This window comes from Rhincodon typus, chromosome 28 (assembly GCF_021869965.1).
Source record: "Rhincodon typus isolate 14 chromosome 28, sRhiTyp1.1, whole genome shotgun sequence".
In the NCBI taxonomy this organism is placed as follows: domain Eukaryota; kingdom Metazoa; phylum Chordata; class Chondrichthyes; order Orectolobiformes; family Rhincodontidae; genus Rhincodon; species Rhincodon typus.
The window spans coordinates 3,141,015-3,163,042 of NC_063359.1; the positions used below are offsets into that span (position 1 = coordinate 3,141,015).

Genomic DNA, 22,028 nt, shown 5'->3' on the forward strand with positions numbered 1-22,028 from the left:
GCTGCTAGACCTGCTGAGCTTTTCCAGCAATTCTGTTTTTGTTAGTGGAGTTTGGTGTTTGTTAGTTGGCATGGATATGGTGGGCTAAAGGGCCTTTTTCTACGCTGCATGACTCTATGACTCTAAGTGAGTAAGCAAAGGTCTGGCAAATGAAGCACAATATGGAAAAATGTGAAATTGCCTATTTAGGCAGGAAAAGTGAAAAAAAGACATGTTATCTAAGTGGTGAGCAATTGCAGAGAATTGGTGAGACCGCATCTGGAATACTGTACACACAGTATTTGTCACCTTATTTATGGAAGGATGTTAATGCATTGGAACCAATTCAGAGAAGGGTTATCACACTAATGCCAGATTGAGGCACGTTGGCTTGGGAGAAAATTTGGACAGGTTTGGCTTTTGTCTGCTGGAGTTTAGACGAGTCAGAGGAGACTGGATTGCAACATATAAAGCCCCGAGGGATCTTGACTGGGTGAATGTGGAAAGGATGTTTCCTCTAATGGAAGAATTTAGAACCAGAGAATACCCTTTACAAATAAAGGGTCACCCATTTTAAACAGAGATGAGAATATTTTTCTCTCAGTAGATCATAAGTCTTTAGAAGTCTCTTCCTCAAAAGCTGATCAAAGACTTAGCTTCTAACATTTAAAGGCATAGATAGGTAGATTCCTAATGACCAAGGGGTTGAAAGATTATTGGCAATAAGAATCTAGAATAATCAGATCAGCCAAGATCTTGTTGAATCGTGGAGCAGAATCAAGGGATTAAGAGTCTAACACCTGCTCTTAATTTAAATGTTTGTGTTGTGATTGTAACAAGGTCAGTCAGGTGGAGCTCATAAAATATGAGTTCCCTCTTTGGGGATATTAATCTGGTCCAATCAGATTGGAGGTCCAGGTCCTGGCTGACAGATATAAAGGAGTGTCAGACATCCTGTTCACTCAGAACTGTCTCTGAGCAAGCTGGATCAGTATCAAGGACTCTCAGTGTGTAAGTAAAGGCTAACTTGGTGATGGGATTCCAGCCTCTGTGGAGTTATTTCAGTGGTGACAAGAGTGGGATACGTCCTGATGCAACAGTCGTCATTGAGTTGGGGTAAACATTCTGGCATCATGCCGTTATTTGGGAAGCTTGACTCTTTCAACCCTGCCTTCGAAGACTGGGCCCGGTGTATGGAAAGAATGTGTTAATTTTTTCGAGACAAATGACATTGGGGCAGATGATAAGCAATGAGAAATTCTCCTGACAGCTTGTGGACCTGCAGCTTTTTTGGAGTTACTCAAAATGTTCTTTCCAGCGAGCACTGACTTATTCCATGATGAGTTTCCTTCCATGCTTGTCTCTTTAAAGGGACTTGGCCCATAGGTCGTGTTGATAACATTAAAGAAGCCTCGCATCTCATTGGTGTCTGTCAATTATGTGATCTCTGGTGCTATTTCTACCCAGCATCCGTGCATAATATTGTGGGGTTTTGTTGCATGATTGTCTTCAGCTGCCTCTAGAACTTGCTTTTATCTTGAGGCATGGTGAAGTTTCTGTGAAAGCTGTGCAGTTGTGCTCAGGTTCTTTTCTTTTTATTCATTTTGAGCATTTCTGCCTGCCAGCATTTATTGCCCGTCTCTAGTTGCCCTTGAGAAGGTGATGGTTAGCTGCCTTTTTGAACCGTTGCTGTCCCTGTGCTGTGGGATCACTTAGGTATCACTTATTTATTTTCATCAAACAGTCGTGATGTTACGATGAGGTGCAGAGAAATAAAAGAAACTTTGCAAGTCCTTATTGTGATGGATTGTGGGATTGACCAGGCACAATGGACACGTTGCCAACCTCCATCCACCAGAGCCTACAATGACTTGCTGACTGAGAAAGGCTACCTTGGTGAGATCTTTAAGGCCTTTAATGACAATTTACTTAACTCAGTTGGCTGGACAGCTGTATTGTGATGCTGAGTAATGCCAATAACCCGGGTTCAATTCCCAAACTGGTTGAGGTCACCATGAAAGTCTAGTCTTCCCAACCTTGCCCCTCATCTGAGGTTTGGTAATCCTCAGGTTAAGCTCACAACCAATCATGAATCTATCTCTATCTCTCTCTCTCGCGCTCTCTCTCTCTCTCTTTCTCTCTCTCTCTCTAATGAGACAGCAGCATATGTTCCTCTACCACGGATGGCAACTTGCACTTTTTAGTTTCTTGCAGCATCACATCGGTTTCCTCCTCTGTTTGGGAACCAGGCTGGTGAGATGGGACATAAGTCAGTCGAGCAGTTGTCAGTGCCTGTCAATGTGTGGGTAATGTGGGAACACTTGAACAATGATGTATTTGAGGTAGTGCCAGTGGTTGGACTCTCAGTACCATTGGCTCACCATTGGACAGGGTATGGCCCTGTGCCAAGGTTAGATTCTCCACAGTCTGACAGGAGGAGGAGGTGTCATTTTAACAGAAAAATATTCTGTTTTAAAAGCAAATGCAGCAATTAGGATTGGAACTAGATTCAATTAAACCATGTTGAACTGTGCGTATTGTATCTTTGTTATTTTACTCATCTTGTAATACCTATCAACCTTGCGATGTTGTTCATGCTATAATTTGCTGAAGTTAGCTGAACAGAAGCTAGTGTGACTTTGCTCACTCTTCTCTAGTACTTTTCCTTCCTTCCCCCACTCTTCAAACTAAATGAAATCTTCTCTAATCTAAGGTTCCCTTTGCAAATCTGCCGGATTTGAAGAATAAGAAGCTGGGAGAGAGATTTTGTGTTACCCTTGCTCCATCTTTGTTTGCGATTGAAATTGTGGCAAATCTGATTAAAAATCCTGTTACGAACAAGGAAGAGAGTAAGTCAGAAGCAGCTATAAGATTACACAATTGATTCCTTCAATCTAATATTAACTATTTACAATGCTATCCTTATGAAACCTTGCATCCGTCACTATATTCTTAAAAATTGATTTTGTTCCTGGAATCCCTTTCTGTATAAAGGAGACAAAAACTTTCAGGAGAAATTAGTTGCCACTTGTGGTTCAGTAATAGAGCTGTCGTTTCTGAGTCAGAAGGTTTCTGTTCAATTCTCATTCTCAAGACTTTAGCCTATAGTCTGGTCGGGTATGGTAGCTCAGTGGTTCACCCTGCTGCCTGACAGCTCCCGGGACCTGGGCTCAATTCCAACCTTGGGGGACTGCCTGTGTGGAGTTTGCACGTTCTCCCCGTGTGTCTGCATGGTATTGCTCTGGTCTCCTCCAAGGATGTGCAGGTTAGGTGGATTGGCCATGCTACATTACCCGTAGTGTCCATGGATGTGCAGGCTAGGTAGATTAGACATGGGAAATGCAGGATTATTAGGATAGGGGGTGGATCTGGGTGGGATGCTCTTCAGAGGATCAGTGTGAACTTGACAGGCTGAATGGCCTGCTTCCATACTGTAGGCATTCTATGATTCTATAGGCTAGGGTGACATTCCACTGTAATATTACTGTACTGCTGGTGGTGCCCCCTTTTAGAACAGACAATGAGCTCATTACATCTTAGGCGCGTATAAAAGATCCTAAGGTGTTGTTTTGAAGAAGATCATGGGAGTATTTCCCCAGTATCCTAACAGCTGTATGGTGTAGTAATTGTTATGAAATTGCTTCCTTTTTTTTTGTTGCGCACTTGTGTTTAAAATATTGTGAAAATTTGTTCATTTGAAAGGGTGAGATTGTACAGACTTTTATTAAAGTAACTAAAAGAACACTTTAGGTTTTTTTTAAAGATAGTTGCAGGCAATCGTGTGTGGAGGTGGAGGAGACAAGGTAAGGTTATTTAGAAGGGTACATTTTTATACTGTCATGTTCTAAATTATGGGTTAATAAGCTTTACATCTTTATTGAATAAGTCTTGTTTATCATAAATCGATTATTCTGTTGTTTATTAAAGAAACCTAGTTGGTGGCTTTATATTCGGAAATGGATAGATTGGTATATGAAAGGCATATGAATAAGCTAACTACTTGTTTACTGGAAGATACGTGTTTGAATTTATGGCTGTCAGGAGTTGTGGCCATTTGAGTGCTGTTTGGAGTTCATTTGGTTTGTAGTCTACTGAGAGAAATTATCCAATTCATCATCTTCCACCTATTTTGGAAAATCTTCTGAGAATTCAACGCAAAAGCTAACAATTAGTAACTGTTTTCCTGGTAAGCTTCTGGAAAACTTCCTGTCAACATTGAGATATGATTGAAGTTTTCAAAATCATGATAAGGTGAAGCTGTTTTTGCTTGTAAAAGAAATAAGAACAAGAGGGCATTGATTTAACGTGATTTGCAAACAAAGCTGGGTTGATGTGAAGAAAAACTTTCTCGTACAGTGAGTTGTTAGTGTATGGAGTGAACTGCCTGGAAATGTGGTGGAGGCAGGCTCAATTGAGATATTCAAGAGGACATTGGATGGTTTTTATTTGGATAGTAATGATGTGCAAGGATATGGGAAAAAGGCAGGAGACTGGCACTAGGTAATAGAACCGGACTAGATAATAGAGCCAGTTTAAGCTTGATGGACCAAATAGCCTCATCCTGCACTGTAATAATTCTGTGATTCTTCTGAATGAACAGGTTCTGAAAGGATAGAACATAGAACGTAGAACATTACAGCGCAGTACAGGCCCTTCGGCCCTCGATGTTGCGCCGACCTGTGAAACCAATCTGAAGCCCATCTAACCTAAACTATTCCATTATCATCCATGTGTTTATCCAATGACCATTTAAATGCCCTTAAAGTGGGCGAGTCTACTATTTTTGCAGGCAGGGCATTCCACGCCCTTACTACTCCCTGAGTAAAGAACCTACCTCTGACATCTGTCCTATATCTATCACCCTTCAACTTAAAGCTATGTCCCCTCGTGCTAGCCATCACCATCCGAGGAAAAAGGCTCCCACTGCCCACCCTATCTAATCCTCTGATCATCTTGTATGTCTCTATCAAGTCACCTCTTAACCTTCTTCTCTCTAACGAAAACAGCCTCAAGACCCTCAGCCTTTCCTCATAAGACCTTCCCTCCATACCAGGCAACATCCTGGTATCCCAGTAACAATCATTTGTAGGTGTACCAGATTGAAAACCATCTGGAAAATTTCATATCTAGTCCTTTGTGTACAAATTAACAATTATTTGGCCAATTTTTTTTTGTGTAGTTACTTTCTGCAGAGAAAATGTGTTTTTAATTTTTCTTTTAATGTGTGTTTATGGGGTTGGGGGCATGTGAAAGATTATTTGGGTTATGTTTTTATACTGTCATATTCTAAATTGTGTGTAAATAAGTTTTGCATCTTTACTGAATAAATGTTGTTTAATCATAAATCAATCGTTCTGTTGTTTATTAAAGAAACCTGGTTGGTGGATTTGTATTCCAAAATGGATAGATTAGTGTAAATTTACCATATCATTAGCAGGGTAAAACAAGTCTTTTCTAAATTTAAATTTATGTTCTGACCAATGGAGAACTGGAGAACACGTGTACCCACATTGGTCTTAAAATGTGGCCTATTACCTAATTAATCTGAATCAGGTCTTTGATGTATTTCCCATTCAGTAGGCTTCCTCCTTCTCTTTGCATCTTAGGGCCTGCTACAACAATGGCTATGCTGGAACAGATGGGTGGACCTCACCAGGAACTCTGTGGGCTACAGAATCTGGGACTCATGGACACTGTGAATCACCTTGTCAACTGTACATCCACAAACACCATTGTTGCCAGATCACCATACTTCATTCCACCATTCAAACAGGCATGTATCTTCATGGAAGCTACATAACTGTCCTCCAGCTAGCCATGGGCACTAAGCCTGTAACAGCATTACTGAGACGTGGATGCAATTGTTCAATTTTGTTCAGAGAACTATATGAATACAGAGTGCCTTATAATCTTGTCCTGATTAAACATTCAATATAAGTTCAAATTGGTGAAGCTTCTCAGCAGATTTTTCCTCAAACTAGGATGTAGCTGTCTGTGAGAGTGTAGCCTGACTATTCAGACTGGGAGCATATCTTTGGGTCAATGACTATGCTCTTCCTGAGATACATTCAAGTAGCTTTAGGATAGAAACAAACAATAAAGCACTAAATTTGATCTGCAGCACTTGAAGGTATTTTCAGACTTGAGTAGATGCAAAGTTGATGCATTAAAAAGAATCATTAAAGCCAATGAAAAGAAGATGAGTAGAAATGTTGGTTAAACTGCATGTTGGCCTTTATTCACTTAGTTAGGTGTCAACTGTGGCTAAGCGGCAGCACTTAGTCCTGAGTTTAAAAAGTCAAGGATTCAAGTCCAACTCCAGTGACTGCAACAGGAAATTTAGACTGACACTCCAGTGCAATACCGAAAGAGTGCTACAATGCCAGAAGTGTTGTCTTTTGGATGCACCATTAAATGTAAGATCCTATCTGCCTTGTCACATGGACATAAAAGATCTTAATGATTTTGTTCAAGACTAGTGGAAAGATTCTTCCCATTGTACTGGACAATAACTATCCCTCAACTGCCATCAGTAAAATAGATCACCTGGTCATTGCTGTTTGTGGCATCTTGCTGTGCATAATTCAGTTGCTGCCTGTGGCCCCATTTTAAGAATATTTCATTGGTTATGTTGCACTTCAGGATGTCTTGAGGTTGTGACAGACGCTCTAGAAATGAGGCTACCCCTTTCCTTTCTAGTTTTTTTAAACCTATTTATATATATATCACTTCTCTACTAGAAAGGCTGAATTCATTCTTCATCTATTCACTATCGATGTCAATGCTCATGATCCCAGTTATTTCTATGAAATCATTTAACCGCAGGGTCTTTCCACTTTCAGATATTCAGCAAATCTCAGGCACTGGTTGTGGGGAGCCCACATTTCTCTTCACCGTTATCCTTGTGGGGAAGAGTTTGGAAGCCGTGGGGACCATTAATCGGAGCCCAGAAGGAGGTTATCAAGGTGGCTGAGTATCTGCAAACAGAGGCAGTCATGGGCGAAGAAGCCACTAAAAAGCTTGTGCTCAGCCAACTTCCACACATGACAATTGTGCATATCGGTAAGCAGAGCTTACAGACCTTGGGGTCTGAAGACCATGATCTAGAACATGATAAGGCCTCAAATTTGTATTATCACACTGTGATAATGACTGTGATCAGCTAGTGCTGTCACACTTTTGTCCACTCAGGTCAAAGTTCATTTGTTGTTGATAGGATAAATGTTTTCTACTGGAAAATACCATTGGTTGGGCACTGTAGTTTATATAGGAGCACAGGTAGACAAGAACAGGAATAGGCCATTCAGCCCCTTGAGCTCATTTCTCCATTCAACAAAATCAAGATTGATCTGTAAGCAAACTTCATATACACGCCGTTACGCCATTTGCCTTTATACTTTTGGATAAGTCTATCAATTACCAATTTAAAATTCTAGCATGATTTAGCCATTTGGACCTAACCTTCCAACCTCTAAGCTGTAGACATTTCTCATCAAAATGATCATTTTAAAGCTTCTGGGAAAAGTTTCTGGGAAAAGTAAAGAAAAAATAATGACCATTTTTCTGCCAGGCAATAGATAACACAGTCAAAAGTGAAACCTAGAGTTCACATTTGCTCCATAGATGTACAGAACAAGATATGAGAAGAGATTCATTATAAGTAAGCTATAGCCAGTTCCAGTCAGAAAACTTCTTTTATTCATTCACCGGATGTGAGCATGGATGCGTGGTTAGACCAGCATTTATTACCCACCCCTAATTGCCTTTGAGAAGGTGGTGCTGAGCTGCCTCCTTGAACTCCTGCAGTCAGGTGGTGTAGGTATACCCACAGTGTTGTTAGGGATGGAGTTCCAGGATTTTGAACCAGTGACACTGAAGGAACAGTGATATATAATTTCCAAAGCAGGATGGTTTATGTCTTTGAGAGGAACTTGCAGAGGGGGATATTCCCATATACTTGCTGCTGTTGTCCCTCTAGATGGTGGAGATCATGAGATTGGTGTTGATGAAGGAGCCTGGGTAAATTCTTACAGTGCTCCTTGATGCTGGCACCCACTCCTGCCAATATGTGTCAGGGTTGAAGGAAGTGAATGTTGTATGTGCTGGCTGGGCCGTTTTGCCTTGGATGCTTTTGAGGTTCTTGAGTGTTTTGGAGCAGCACACATCCGAGCAAGTTGAGAGTATTCCATCGCACACATGACTTATGTCTTATAGATGATGAACCAATATTGGAAAGTCAGAAGATGTGCCTAAACCCATACTGCTATTAGGAAAAGAGTTCTAGGATTTTGACCCAGGAACAGTAAAGGAACGGCACTCCACGAAGCATGCTATTAATAAACACATTGAACTCGACCCCATATACATTCCACTACGAAGGAAAACCAGAAGTGAGGCAATCCATCTCAACGAACCCCAGAGTTTAAAAACCAGGCGGGAAAACACACCGACACTTCATCGGAAGCTGCACTGAAGATGTTACCAAGCATAGTAACGAAACGTCTGCGAAACAAGAAACCAGCTCGGCGAGCCAACCAACCTCAACAACCTCAACGCCCACAATCCAAGCTACAAATCTACTCCAAAACCTTAAAGCGGCAGTGTATTTCCAGTATTTCTGGTGTTGTTGAGAATAGATGCGTCTGTTACAGGTAGATAAGTGAGAACAAGGTTACATTTTTCCCTATTGATTTCCTCACTATTTGATGCAGGTTTCCAATTTTCTGGAGGTACTTTTGTCATAATCACTGAATAGTGGTGAAAATCCTGCTCCTACTACATCTGAGACAGGATCAGATGGATCTGGGTTTTGCCTTCTTCTGGAAAATATTATGCCATATTTTGTCAGATGGTGTTGCCTGACATTATTGCAGAATACCAGGATTTCTTGTTCTGATTTTCAGATTTCTGGCTTTTGCAGTGCTGTCATTTCTATTTTATTTATGAATGCGCAGGCTGGCCCAGCCATCTTTTGTTACCATATTGAATTGTTGAAGGTCTGGTGGTCAAGGGTTCCTTCAATATTTGGTTTCTATGCACCATTTCAGAGGATGATGTTTTAATTTTTGTTTTGATTATTGTTCATAGGATGTAGGCATCGTGTGATGAGGAGGATGCAAGGGATTTGGATAGCCTAAGTGAATGGGCAAGAGCATGGAAGATGGAATATAACATGAATAAATGTGAAGTTATCAACTTGCTAGAAAAAACAAAGGCAGTGTGTTTTCTCAAATGGTGAGAGGTTAGGAAGCATTGCTGTCCAAAGGGACTGGATGGCCTTGTTCATAAGTGTTGGAAAGCTAGGATGCAGGTCCAATAGGTAATTCAGAAGGCATGTAGTATGTTGGCCTTCATCACAAGAGAATTGGAGTGCTAAAGATATCTTGCTGCATTTGTACAGAGCAATAGTGAGACCTCAACTGGAATATTATGTATCGTTTTGACCTCCTTATCTAAGGAAGGATATACCTGCCGTAGTGGAAGCACAACCCAAGGCTTGCCAGACTAATTCATGGAATATTGAGATTTAAATGGATCTTTATTTTTCAGAGTTTCCAAGAATGAGAGGTTATTTCATTGCAACTTAGGCAATTCTTATAAAATGTGAATGGGTAAATGTTGGATGCATCTTTTCTCCAGCTAGTGAGTCTAGAACCAGAAAAGAACACAGTCTCAGATAAGGGGCAGGCCATTTAACATTGAGACAAGGTGGAATTTCAAAAAAAAATTATGCATGAACAAATGTTGCATGGATGCTGCTAGGAAATGCTGACGTAGTGGTTAAGTTAGTGGACTAATATTCTGAAGACATGGGTTCAAATCACAATATGGACCATGTGCAGGCAAATGGGATTTGTTTAGAATGATGTCATGGTCGGCGCAGACATGGTGGACCAAAGGGCCTGTTCCTGTACTACTCTGTGTATATGTTCTACATTCAAAGTGGTTGGAATTCTCTACCCCAGAAGGATGAGGAAGTTCAACTATTGAGCGTGATCATCCAGAAATTGAGATTAGCAGGTAAAAATGGCATTGACGTAGATAAAAGACCATGATCTGTTTGAATGGTGGAACAGGCTAAATGGACTATATGGCCTTATCTCTTGGTTCCTATGTTTCTATGTAACACAACTCCCAGGGGAATGCCTTTTGGCAAAATTGTCACTGTAGGCCAAGGGTGGCACAGGTACTTTGGCACCCCATAAAATCATGCCAAAAAACATATTCGGAGTCTCTGCTTCAAACTTCAGCATGTTGAATTTCAGAAAAAATTTCAGTTCCCAATTTCTGTTGAAGACACAGGCTGGTTGGGTCCTGGAGCAGTGCTGGCTCACGGATGGATTTTTAATGATGTGGACATCACTGACTAGGCTAGCATTTATTTCCTATCCCTAACTGTCCAGAGGGCAATTAAGTGTCAACTATATTGCCGTGAGTCTGGAGTCATATGTAGGTGAGACCAGGTAAGGATGGCAGGTTTCCTTCCCTAAAGGGCACTAGTGAACCAGATGGGGTTATTTTTAAATGACAATCAGTAAAGGTGTTATGATTGCCATTAGACTAGCCTCTTAATTTCTGATTTTGTTTTAAATTGAACTGAAATTTCACCATCTGCCATGGAGGGATTCAAATCCATGTCCCCAGAACATTAGCCTGGGAATCTGGATGGCTAGCCAGGTGACATTCCATTTATACCATCAATTACCAGGTTGTCTAATGTGGATTTGAACTTTCAGTGCCAGCTGTGGCTTCAAAGGTGCCTTGACCCCAAAATTGATTGCACTCACCTCCTCTTCCTCAAAGTGATTGATCATTCATTGGTAAACCATGAACAATTGTAAACTACAGTCTGACTAACTAGGCAACTCCTTTGGAGTGACCTAGGAAGTAGCTTAACTCACTGATGTGTTAGTTCATAGCTCCCATTCCCTAGACCACACAGCAAAGACACTATTGCTGGTCTTGTTGTGACTCAATCACCGTGTGAGTCAAAACACAGATATCTGAGCTCACAGGTTTGTTGTTTGAGTCTGAAAGGGTTAATGCTGCAGATGTCATTAGCACAACCCACTGTGCTGATGTCATATAGACTTGGGCACAGTGCAGTTTAGGAGCTGATGGAGTGTGATCTGACATCTGATCCTCTTCAATTTCTCTGGAACAATGTCTATGGTATCAATGTAACCGGGAACTAGCAACTAACACACAATAACCTGTATCTTGTTAAGAACAACAACCTCTTCTACTTAGACCAGGAAGTGGTTTTCTTCTTAGACTAAGTGGGCCCTCTTGTTTCTTACACTGAGAGAGGATAGTGAGCAGTGGCCAGTTCATTGTGAGCAATCATTCATACAGCACAGAGAGCTGGCATGCCCTTATAACAAAGGTCTCTCCAGGTAATGATTTCAAAGTCTGCCTTCATCATTATCCAGGGAAGCCTGAACTGGGGAAGTTAAGGACACTCTCAAATTGAAAGAAAAACATAATATGTTTTTAGGGCCGCACAGTGGCTTGGTGGTTAACACTGCTGCCTCACAGCATCAGGGACCTGAACTGATTCCACATTCAGGTGACTGTCTGTGTGGAGTTTGCATATTCTCCTCGTGTGTCTGCATGGGATTCATCTGGGTGCTCTGGTTTCCTCCCACAGCCCAAAAATGTACAATTTAGGGTGGATTGGCCATGCTAAATTACCCATAGTGTCCAGGGATATGCAGGCTAGGTAGATGAGCCATGGGAAATGCAGGGTTACAGGTCTAAGGTAGGGGGGGTGAGTCTGGGTAAATGCTCTGCAGAGGGTTGGTGTGGACTCGACAGGCCGAATGGCCTGGTTTCACACTGTAGGGATTCTATGATTCTAGGTAGCAAATATTAATGTTAAAACAGAGATTTGGCAAAGTTTTGAAAGTCAATAAAATATGACCCAGAAGAAACTAAAAGGAAAATAAACTGTGAGGGAAAACTAGCAAGCAACATTAAAAAAAAAGTAAGAGCTGCTTTAAATATATAAAAAGGAAGAGAGAAGCAACAGTAAACATTGGCTGCTTACAGAACAATTTTGGGGGAATAATAATGGGTAGCCGGGAAATGGCAGAAGAGTTGAATGTATACTTCGTATCAATCTTCACAATTGAGGATGCTAACAGCATTCCAAAAATAATAATCAAGGGGCTAAAGGGTGGGAATAGGAAATAAAGATAATGACTATCACTTATTTAAGACACAGGTGAGAAGGAATTTTAACTTTGAGAGTAGGAAACCTATGGATTTCTTTACCATAGAGAGCTGTCGAGATTGGTTCGTTGAGTATAATCAAGGCTGAGATAGGCAGATATCTAATTATTAACAGAATCGAGGGTTATGCGGAAAAGTCAGGAAAGTGGAGTTGAAGATTATCGGATTGATCAGCCATGAACTCATTGAATGATGAGAGGACTCAATGGGCTGAACAGCCTAATTTTGCTCTTATGCCTTCTGGTTTTATGACCTAAAAGTCAGTTTAATGCTGCATTCCTATAACAGTTTATCCACGTTGGTCCTTGTGAGGGACTTGGTAAATGGATGACTGGCTGCCAGTCATACAGTCATAGAGACAATGAGTGCAGAAACAGATCTTTTGGTCCAACTCATCCATGTCGATCAGATATCCTAAATAAATCTAGCCCCATTTGCCAGCATTTGGCCCAAATCCCTCTAAACCCTTTCCATTCATATACCCATTCTGATGCCTTTTATACATTGTAATTGTACCAGCCTCCACTATTTCCTCTGGCAGCTCATTCCACACATGCACTACCCTCTGCATGAAAAAGTTGCCCCTTAGGTCCCTTTTAAATCTTTCCCCTCATACCTTAAACCTATGCCCTCTAGTTTTTGGCTCCCCCAGCCTGAGGAAAAGACCTTCTCTATTTACCCTATCCATGCACCTCATGATTTTATAAACCTCTATAAGGTCACCCCTCAGCCTCTGAACTCCAGGGAAAATAGCCCCAGTCTAGTCAGCTTCTCCCTATACCTCAAAACCTCCAACCCTAGCAACATCCTTGTAAATCTTTTCTGAACACTTTGAAGTTTCACAACATCCTTCCTATAGCTGGGAGACCAGAACTGCACGCAGTATTCCAATAGTGGCCTAACCAATGTCCTGTACAACTGTAACATGACCTCCCAACTCCTATACTCAATGCACTGACCAATAAAAGCAAGCATACCAAATGCCTTCTTCACTATCCTATCTACCTGTGACTCCAATTTCAAGGAACTATGAACCTGTATTCCAATATCTCTTTGGTCAGCAACACTCTCCAGGACCTTGCCATTAAGTGTATAAGTCCTGCCCTTATTTGCCTTTCCAAAATGCAGCACCTCACATTTATCCGAATTAAACTCCATCTGCTACTCCCCAGCCCATTTGCCCATCTGATCAAGAAATCATCGTACTCTGAGGTAAGCTTCTTCACTGTCCACTACACCTCCAATTTCGGTGTCATCTGAAAATTTACTAACCATATCTCCTGTGTTCAAATCTAAATCATTTATATAAATAATGAAAAGCTTACTGAAGTTCATGTAGATCACATTCACTGCTCTGTCCTCATCAATCCTCTTTGTTACTTCTTCAAAAAACTCAATCTAGTTAATGAGACATGATTTCCCACACAAAGCCATGTTGACTATCCCTAATCAGTCCTTTCCTTTCCAAATACATGTAAATCCTGTCCCTCAGGATTCCCTCCAACAACTTGCCCATCATTGATGTCAGGCTCACCAGTCTACAGTTCCCTGGCTTTTCCTCAGCACCTTTCTTAAATAGTGGCACCATGTTAGCCAATCTCCAGTCTTCCGGCACCTTGCCGGTAGCTATCAATGATACAAATCAATGAATTGAAATTTAGGCCTGTTCTATAAATCTAGGTAGTCTGCTCTGGCAGGTAGTGAGGAGGAAAATCTTCTGGCCCTGGAAACAATTGATGGGACAGTGATTAGATAGTTAGTATCTAATCCGTGGAGTATCTGCCCTGGGAGGTTTTGGTGGCTCAGTGTATAGGGAACTTTATTTTATATTTAACCACATGCTATACCTGTCCTGAGAGTGTTTGTTGGGGACAGTGTAGAGGCAATTTTACTCTGCATTTAACAGCATATTTTACCTGTCCTAGGAGTGCTTGATGTCTTTGAAATGGGTAAACAGAAACTACAACACCAAGGAGTTTGAAAAGTGTGTGGATGCTTCTCTGATGATGATTTTTCTAATGTTGCAGCAACTTATGGGAGCTGGGAGGACGGTGTGTTGGTCTTTACCCCACACCCACCTCCAGTTGCAGGAGAACTAGTGGAGGAGCGTTCCTATTTACTGACCATTCCTGAGATCCTTGAGCTGAAACTGAAGGCTAAAATTGTCGTCCTGTCTAGCTGTGGGGATGGAGGGACTAACCAGGATCCTGTGGTGCCTTTGGAACTGCCCACTGCCTTCCTCAGAGCTGGTAAGTGTTTGGTGTCTTGCTGACTTCTTCAAATTGAATTGTTAATGCAAGCCAATATTTCTTAAATACAGCCCTGAGTTGGATATTATAAAGGAAGCTCAATCTATCTCGCTTCTTGTTGTGTGTCTATTTATGATGTGGTTAAGGATTACTCTCATTTTGTGAGACTGAAAATAGCAGGTTAATATATACGTAAAATGTCTGTCGCATTTAAGACTATTGATATAACGTATTGCTACTTCATCATTTGCAGTTTCAGACAGGAGAAATAAAGGCCAAGTTTTTTTTCTTCATTGGAAACAACATCAAAGGGTTGGGTGCAGCTTGTTCAGTTTCATTGCAAAATTGTACATGCTGCCTTTTATTTTATTTATGTTTCAAGTTATATTATCTTGGTCACAGTTGCATAGCAGTTGGGAAAAGTACAGAAGAGCTGTTTGGAGTCTAGGAGTTTCACCATACTGTAAATTGAGGAATTAGGAAGATGTAAAACTGAGTTGCTACAATGCCACTAGCATTGGAAGGGTGTGATTATAGCAAGACACAATTTCATAGGCAGTTTCCATTATAGATTTTGCTATAGGTATTTAGTATGAAAAATTGGCCAGCCAAAAGGTTGGTTTTGATGGTATTGATTACATTGAGCCAGTTAGCACACTATCTAAAGCCCTGCTGTCACCATGTACAAAATCGACTCATCAAATTTCATTACAATACCCATATTGAGACTATATTAAGTTTATTTTTAAAACTTCTGGCCTCCACTAAAAAAAAATTCTATTTGGAGCAGCATTTAAAGAGTTAATATTTTATAACTCCATGAAATGAAATGATTTTAAGAATAATCTCAGGTCAGCAACACTATGGTTGCAATCCGCAGTGTGAGTAGTGTGAAGCCTGTGGTCCAGGGTATTGGGGCAGGTCTCATGTGGGCTGATAGAACTCCGGAATGTTTCAGGGACTCTTTTTGCAAAGTTTTTTTTAAAATTGTTTGTATTTTAAGTCTCATTGAAGACTGCTAGTTATTGTCGCTGTGCTGGTTCTAGTGGACAGAGTTTGCATAGCATACAATCCACGCGATTTTTCTCACAATTGCAGTTATGGTCCGGTGTATGTCACAGGACCCTGATTTATGTTTTCCAGGTGTTCAGGGCTCTATTTCAGTAGCAATTGGAGCACTAGTTTTCTGATACCACTTTCCTCCCATCAGTGTCTTGTCTGCCTCAGGCAGAGCTAATTACTGTTTGTCAAAATAAATTAGAATCATATGGGAGTTTGCTGCATCTGTAGAATCGGAGCCTAAATACTCATCAGCAATCCCCAATAAACAAGTGGTGTAAGTATAGTTTCTTGCTGAAATGAAGAACAATTTTATTGTTTGTTGCTATTCTCGTTTGTGATTGTTTTGAGAAGCCTGGCTGAATCTATGGTCCGGTGATTACTGTGGCCATTTTTGAATCAGTGTTTTTCCTTTTTGAAACTATTTCAGTCTGTAAAAGTCCCAGTGTAAACATTGGTGATGGAAGTTAAAAATTGTCCATATTTTCTCACTGTCAAGACATAATAAAAATAATAGAACACATTTATATATTTCCTTCTCAAATATCTCTGGAAAAATAACCGGTATTATTAGCGTACTCTATTTAATTAATCTTTTTTGTTTGGAACTTTTATTCTGAACCTTCTTCCAGATTTAGATGGTACAGTCTTTTCAAAATTTCTACAGTTTATGTTAATCATTTATTGTTGCCTCTCGCTAATGAGTGAGAGGTAAGGTTGTGGTGACTTTACCCTTGATATGAGATAAAGACAACATGCAAGAATTGTAACTGCTAAATGTTATTGCAAAACATGAAGATTACATAATACCACATCTGAAAGAAACAAATTTACTTTGCTAAACTTGTACTGCGCAGTTTAAACAGCTTTACAATATAGAGTCTTCCAACAAAAGCTACATTAGAAATAGTTGTAGAGTTCATGAACTACTTTAAAACCTTAAATGTTAAATCTGTGAAATACAAACAGAATACACTAGAAATACTCAGCAGGTCATACAACATCTGAAAGAGAAAAGCCAAGTCACTGTATTTCAGAAATATCCAAATCTAGAATAAAAATAGAAAGTGCTGGATGTGCAGTAGCTGACACAGCAACTGTGGAAGAGAAAGACTTAAAATTTCAAGTCAAACATTACTCTTCTTCAGAACTGAAGGAAGTCTGAAGTTCAGAAATCTGTTGGAATTTTATGCCATTGAAATGGTAGGGTGGGAGGGAGAACAAATGGGACGTTCTGAGATGAGATAGAGGTGAAAGAAATTAAAGGACAAAGATACCACAGAAGAAAAAGCAAAGAGAGTGGTTGTGATAAAGGAGTCAGTATACAGACCGCTGCTAAAAAACAGAACCAGAAGTGACAAGACCCACCGCACCAGAGGATCATATAAATTCAGAATGGAGCAGAACACCAATGCTTTGATTAGAGGTCGCACTGATGATGTTGCCTAGAATGGTAACAAAACATCTGCACACCACAGAGCAACCAGCTTGGTGAGCAAACAAACAACTGCAATGTTACCCTACACTAACTCAACTAAGAAGCAGACATGGGACTATCACCATAACAGCATAACTCAATGTATAAGCAACCCATGTCGAGATCCAGTTGCTCAGCTGTGCAAAGCTTTTAACAAATTGTGGAGATAGCATCAGTGCTCCAGTTTGCCTAATAATCTTATCTTTGGAGGAGAAACGTTCTGGGTACATACACTGGTTGTTGGAGATGATGGGTGATCTTTGAAAGAAGGAGAAGGCTTGTTGTTAGAGGACACCAAGATCAAGCACCTATACATGGTCGAAGCTGAGACATGAAGGATGGTCAATTCAGCAGGTGCCAACAGATGCAATCAATGGTAGACAATAAAAAAAGGAAGGAAGTCCACCTTTACCATTCCTTATGCCTCCGGGCACTAGAGCATTGTACAGTTGTATTTTCTTATGCACCCGTTATTAACACCTCAAACATACAGAAATTTGGGTAATATCCATCTCTCTGCCCTGATGTATTTCCGCAATTCATTCATAATATGTCTGTTAGATGTTGAAGACAGCTTCCTATGTAACCCACTGTCCAGGTAATGCAGTTACCATTGCTAGATACCAACATGCATCAATATCAAATGCGGCACATTGAGATGATTTTCAGTGGTTGCGTGCTGTGTTATGATTGCTTCCTATTGTTCATCTCTAACAGTAATCCTTGTGCGGCATCCTATTAGACACAGCAGCAGCAGCAGGCACACCAAGCACAGAGAGTTCTTCTGGGAAACTGTAGCCCTTGTGGGGTGCCTTGACACAGAGCTGCAGGCTGCTCAGTGATTGGCTGTGAGCTACGATGATCTTTGGCTATTACTTTATGTTGTGATTCATTGTCCTGTCTCACTGCAGTTTTTGCAGACTCCATTTCTGTTTTAAGGGCCAAAAAGATGGCTAGGTCCAGTTCGAGCATGACAACTCCACCACGTGGACATGGGGTATTCTGACGGCACTGGGGACAGGGGATCCACCTCTGCTCATTCAGTGTGATGTCCAATCTCCGGATGCAGGCCTGGCAGAAGGTGTGCCCACAGTAGAGTTTTCGAGGCAACCTGTCAGAAAGGTTGTGGGTGGAGTAGCAGATGATGCATTCATTGTTCTTTTGCTGAGCTGGAGCACTACTTTCCTTGTTGGGGCTGTGATCTGAACCCTCGATTTGGCCAGCATCAGCCAGCTCACTGTCCCTCCGGAACATCTGAGGAGAAGCGCAGAAAGACAGAATCACAACCACAAGCCATGCCACAACCAAACAAAAGATTAGTATTTCAGTTGCACCTTTTCTAACCCAAAGCTCTTCATGACCAATAAAACATTTTTGTATTGTAATGTGGAGAAATGTGGTTGCTAATTTTACTCTTGAGATCCTACAAACTGCAATGTGATAATGACTAACTAATCTGTGTTTACTGATGTCCATTGAGGTTAAAATGTTGGCCAAGACACTGGGGATCATGCTCCTGCACTTCCTCAAAATGCTGCCGTGGGATCTTTAACGTCCACTTGAGAGGGCAGGCAGGCCTCAGTTTAATGTTCCATTGAAAAGATATCACCTGTACCAGACCCTTTGAACTGAACAGAGTGTCAGCTTTGAACATGTGCTCCACTGTCTGAGGTCAATGGTAGTTACTCCTGGGCACATTGCTTGTGGGTGACGCTTTTCTTTCGTTCATGAGATGTGGGCATCACCATTCAGAATTATCTCTGGACAAAGTGGTGGTCAGCTTCCTTCATTATCTGCTCCATGTGGTGTAGGTAGACCCAAAATGCTGTTACAAAGCGAGTTCCTTTCTTTTGTCAGACTTCGTAGCAGTTTCATATAACTAAATGGTTAGCTAGACCATTTCAGAGGGCATTTAAGAATTAAGCTCTCGAGGGAGTGCAGCGAAGGTTTACCAGGCTGATTCCAGGGATGACAGGTCTGACGTATGAGGAGAGATTGACTAGGTTGGGATTGTTTTCACTAAAGTTCAGACAAATGAGGAGGGATCTCATAGAAACTTATAAAATTCTAGCAGAACTAGACAAATGAAATGAGGCACATTGAGATGATTTTCACAGTGAGGGTTCAGGGTAGACGATTTAGGACACAGATGAGGAGACATTTCTTCACCCAAAGAGTGGTGAGCCTGTGCAATTCATTACCACAGGAAGTAGTTGATGCCAAAACATTGAATGTATTCAAGAGGCAGTGAATGGGATCAAAGGTTATGGGGAGAAAGCAGGATTAGGCTGTTGAGTTGGACGATCAGCCATGATCGTGAAGAATGGCGGAGAAGGCTCAAGTGGTTGAATGGCCTTCTCCTGCTCCTATCTTCTGTTATGTTTCTATGTAACCACAATGCTGTGGGCCTGGACTTGCATGTAAACAAGACTTGATAAGGGCTAGGTAGTTTTCCTTCCTTAAAGAAGTCTGGTGAGCCAGAATAGTTTTACAGATATGGGAACACAGATAGTATCTTGCTTGACATTTTTTTTTGTAGCAAATCATTTATCCCAGTTAGATAAATGGACTTCGGGGAAACACACTGTTATCTGAAACTATTGGCAACACTAAGCCAAAATCCTACTGAGTGAGGCAAAGAATTGTTCTGGTACCAGAGGCTTGTCCAATGCTATGGTATTTTTCCTCAATAGACAAACATTTTCCATTAGATACAAGAGCAGAAGTAGGCCATTCAGCCCATCTGTCTGCACCACAATTCAGTGAGATCATGGCTATCTGATAGACCTCAACTCCACTTTCCTCCCCTTTCTCCTAACCCTGGATTCTGTGACAGATTAAAAACCTGTCTATCTCAGTCTTGAATGTACTTAATGACGCAGCTTCTATAGCCCTATGCAGTTTAAAAAAAAATCCACAGATTCAGTACATTCTGAGAGAGGAAATTGCTCCTCACCTCTGTATTAAAATAGATTCAGTGTAGTCTTCGTGACCTCCCTTGTATCTTATTCGCCTACTGGACTGCTCTAGCACTCCTTCAAAACCTGTTTGGACCTTGCCCTCAGTTTTACATCTGCTCTGTACCCCAAATTAGTTTAAAACCTCCCAAAATGCATGAGCAAACCTCCCAGCAAGGATATGGACCCATGCCGATTTATACAGGTCCCACATACCCCAGAAGCAGTCCCAATGATCCAAAATTTAAAGCCATCCCTCCTACGCTATCTCTTGTACCAAGCATTCATCAGTCCTATCTTTCTATTCCTATATTCGACAGCATATGGCACTGGAAATAATTTGGAGATTACAACTTTAGTAGTCTTCCTCTTTAATCTACTACCTAACTTTCTCAATTCCTATTGCACAACCTCATTACGTTTTTCCACATGCTTTTGGTACCAACATGTGCCACAACTGCTGGCTGTTCACCCTTCCCCTTCCGCCCCGCAGTCACTCTTTGCCTCTCTGGTGCCAGGTTCAGGGATGTCTATGTACCATTTGAGCGTTTTTGTTTTCTGCCACAGAACTGCCTGTCACTTCCCCGTACAATTGAGTTCCCTATTGCTAAAGCTTTCCCAGTCTTCTTCCTCCCTTGCTGTGCAGCAGAGCCAACCATGGTGCCACACACTTGGCTGTTGCTGCTTTCCCCTGAGAGGCCATTTCCCCCCCAATAGTATTGAACACAGTCTATCTGTTTGAGAAGGGAATAGCCACAGAGGACTCCTGCACTGCCTACCCACATTTACTAGTCTTCCTGGTGGCCGCCAATGCTTTTCTGCCTGTGTAACCCTTACTTGTGGTCTGACCAGCTCAATGATCATCCTATCTATGACATTCTCAGCCTCATGGATGCTCCATAGTGAGTCCATCCACAGTTCCAGCCGCTCCATGCAGCCGATCAAAATCTGCAGTTGAACAAACTTCTTGCATACATGGTCACCATGGACACTGGAAGTGTCCCTGATTTCCCAAATATTGCAGGAGGAGTGTTCCACAAGGCCATGTTCTCCTACTATTGTGAATCTTACCAACTACAAACATATATTTAAACTTATTGTCTGTTTTTATATTACTTGCTCATCTTCTCTCAAAATGTATTTTCTCCCTCCATTTATTTTTTGGTCATCTTTTGTTGGTTTTCAGAACTTTCCCAGTCTTCTCTCTTACCACTAATCTTGCCACATCATGTGTTTTATCCTTTCAAGTTGATGCTACCCTTTAACTTTCTTCATTAGCCATGTTTAGTTTATCTCCTTCCTAGAATCCACCTTCCTCACTCAGCTATATCTTTGTTGTGAGTTATAAACTGTTTTCTTAAAATATCTGCCATTGTTCCTCAACTATCTTTTCTGCTACAGTTCTTTCCTGGTCCACTCCAGCTGGCTTATTCCTTTAAAATTACACTCATTTAAGTTTAACACAGTTGTTTCAACCCAAGCTTTTCACGCTCAAACTGAATGCTAAATTCTACAATGGTCACTGGTACCTGGAAGATCTTTTACTTTAAGATTGTTAGTTTATTAAACCTGGCTCATTAAACATTACCAGGTCCAGAATAGCCTGATCCACAACATTTTTTCAAGGAAACTGTTATGACTATGTTTTATAAATTCTTCCTGGTGCCCACCTCTATCCCTTGTTTTCCCTGATGTAACAAAGATTAAAGTCACCCATGATTAATGTACTGCCTTTTTTATATGCCCTCCTTATCTCCTGATGTATTCTCTGTCCTACAGTATAGCTACTGTTAGGAGGTACTCCCACCAGTGTTGTCTTCCCCTTTTTATTTCTTATCTCCACCCATATGGATTCTACATCTTCTAATCCAAGACCATTTCTTGTAAACTTACATATTCTATCTCATACTAGTAACGTTATCCCACCACCTTTCTTGTCTGCCTGCCCTTTTGAAAAGTCACGTATCCCTGAATGTTTAGTTCCTGGCTTTGATTCCAAAATCCTACCTCGCTCTATTGAGTTTAAAGTCACCCTTCTACAGCTGTAGTTATTCGATTCAAACACTGGTTCAA

General features: G+C 41.0%; 1 protein-coding gene across 1 annotated transcript; it reads left to right on the top strand.

Annotated features, from left to right (window-relative positions):
* Positions 1-959: 959 nt before the first annotated feature.
* Positions 960-18,014, top strand: LOC125486399. Its single transcript, XM_048613798.1, has 6 exons — positions 960-990; positions 2,693-2,828; positions 5,586-5,752; positions 6,822-7,041; positions 14,241-14,462; positions 17,910-18,014. Exons 3-6 carry the CDS (start codon positions 5,600-5,602, stop codon positions 18,002-18,004), a joined length of 690 nt encoding a protein of 229 aa, XP_048469755.1. The 5' UTR covers positions 960-990; positions 2,693-2,828; positions 5,586-5,599; the 3' UTR covers positions 18,005-18,014.
* The last annotated feature ends 4,014 nt before the right edge of the window (positions 18,015-22,028 follow it).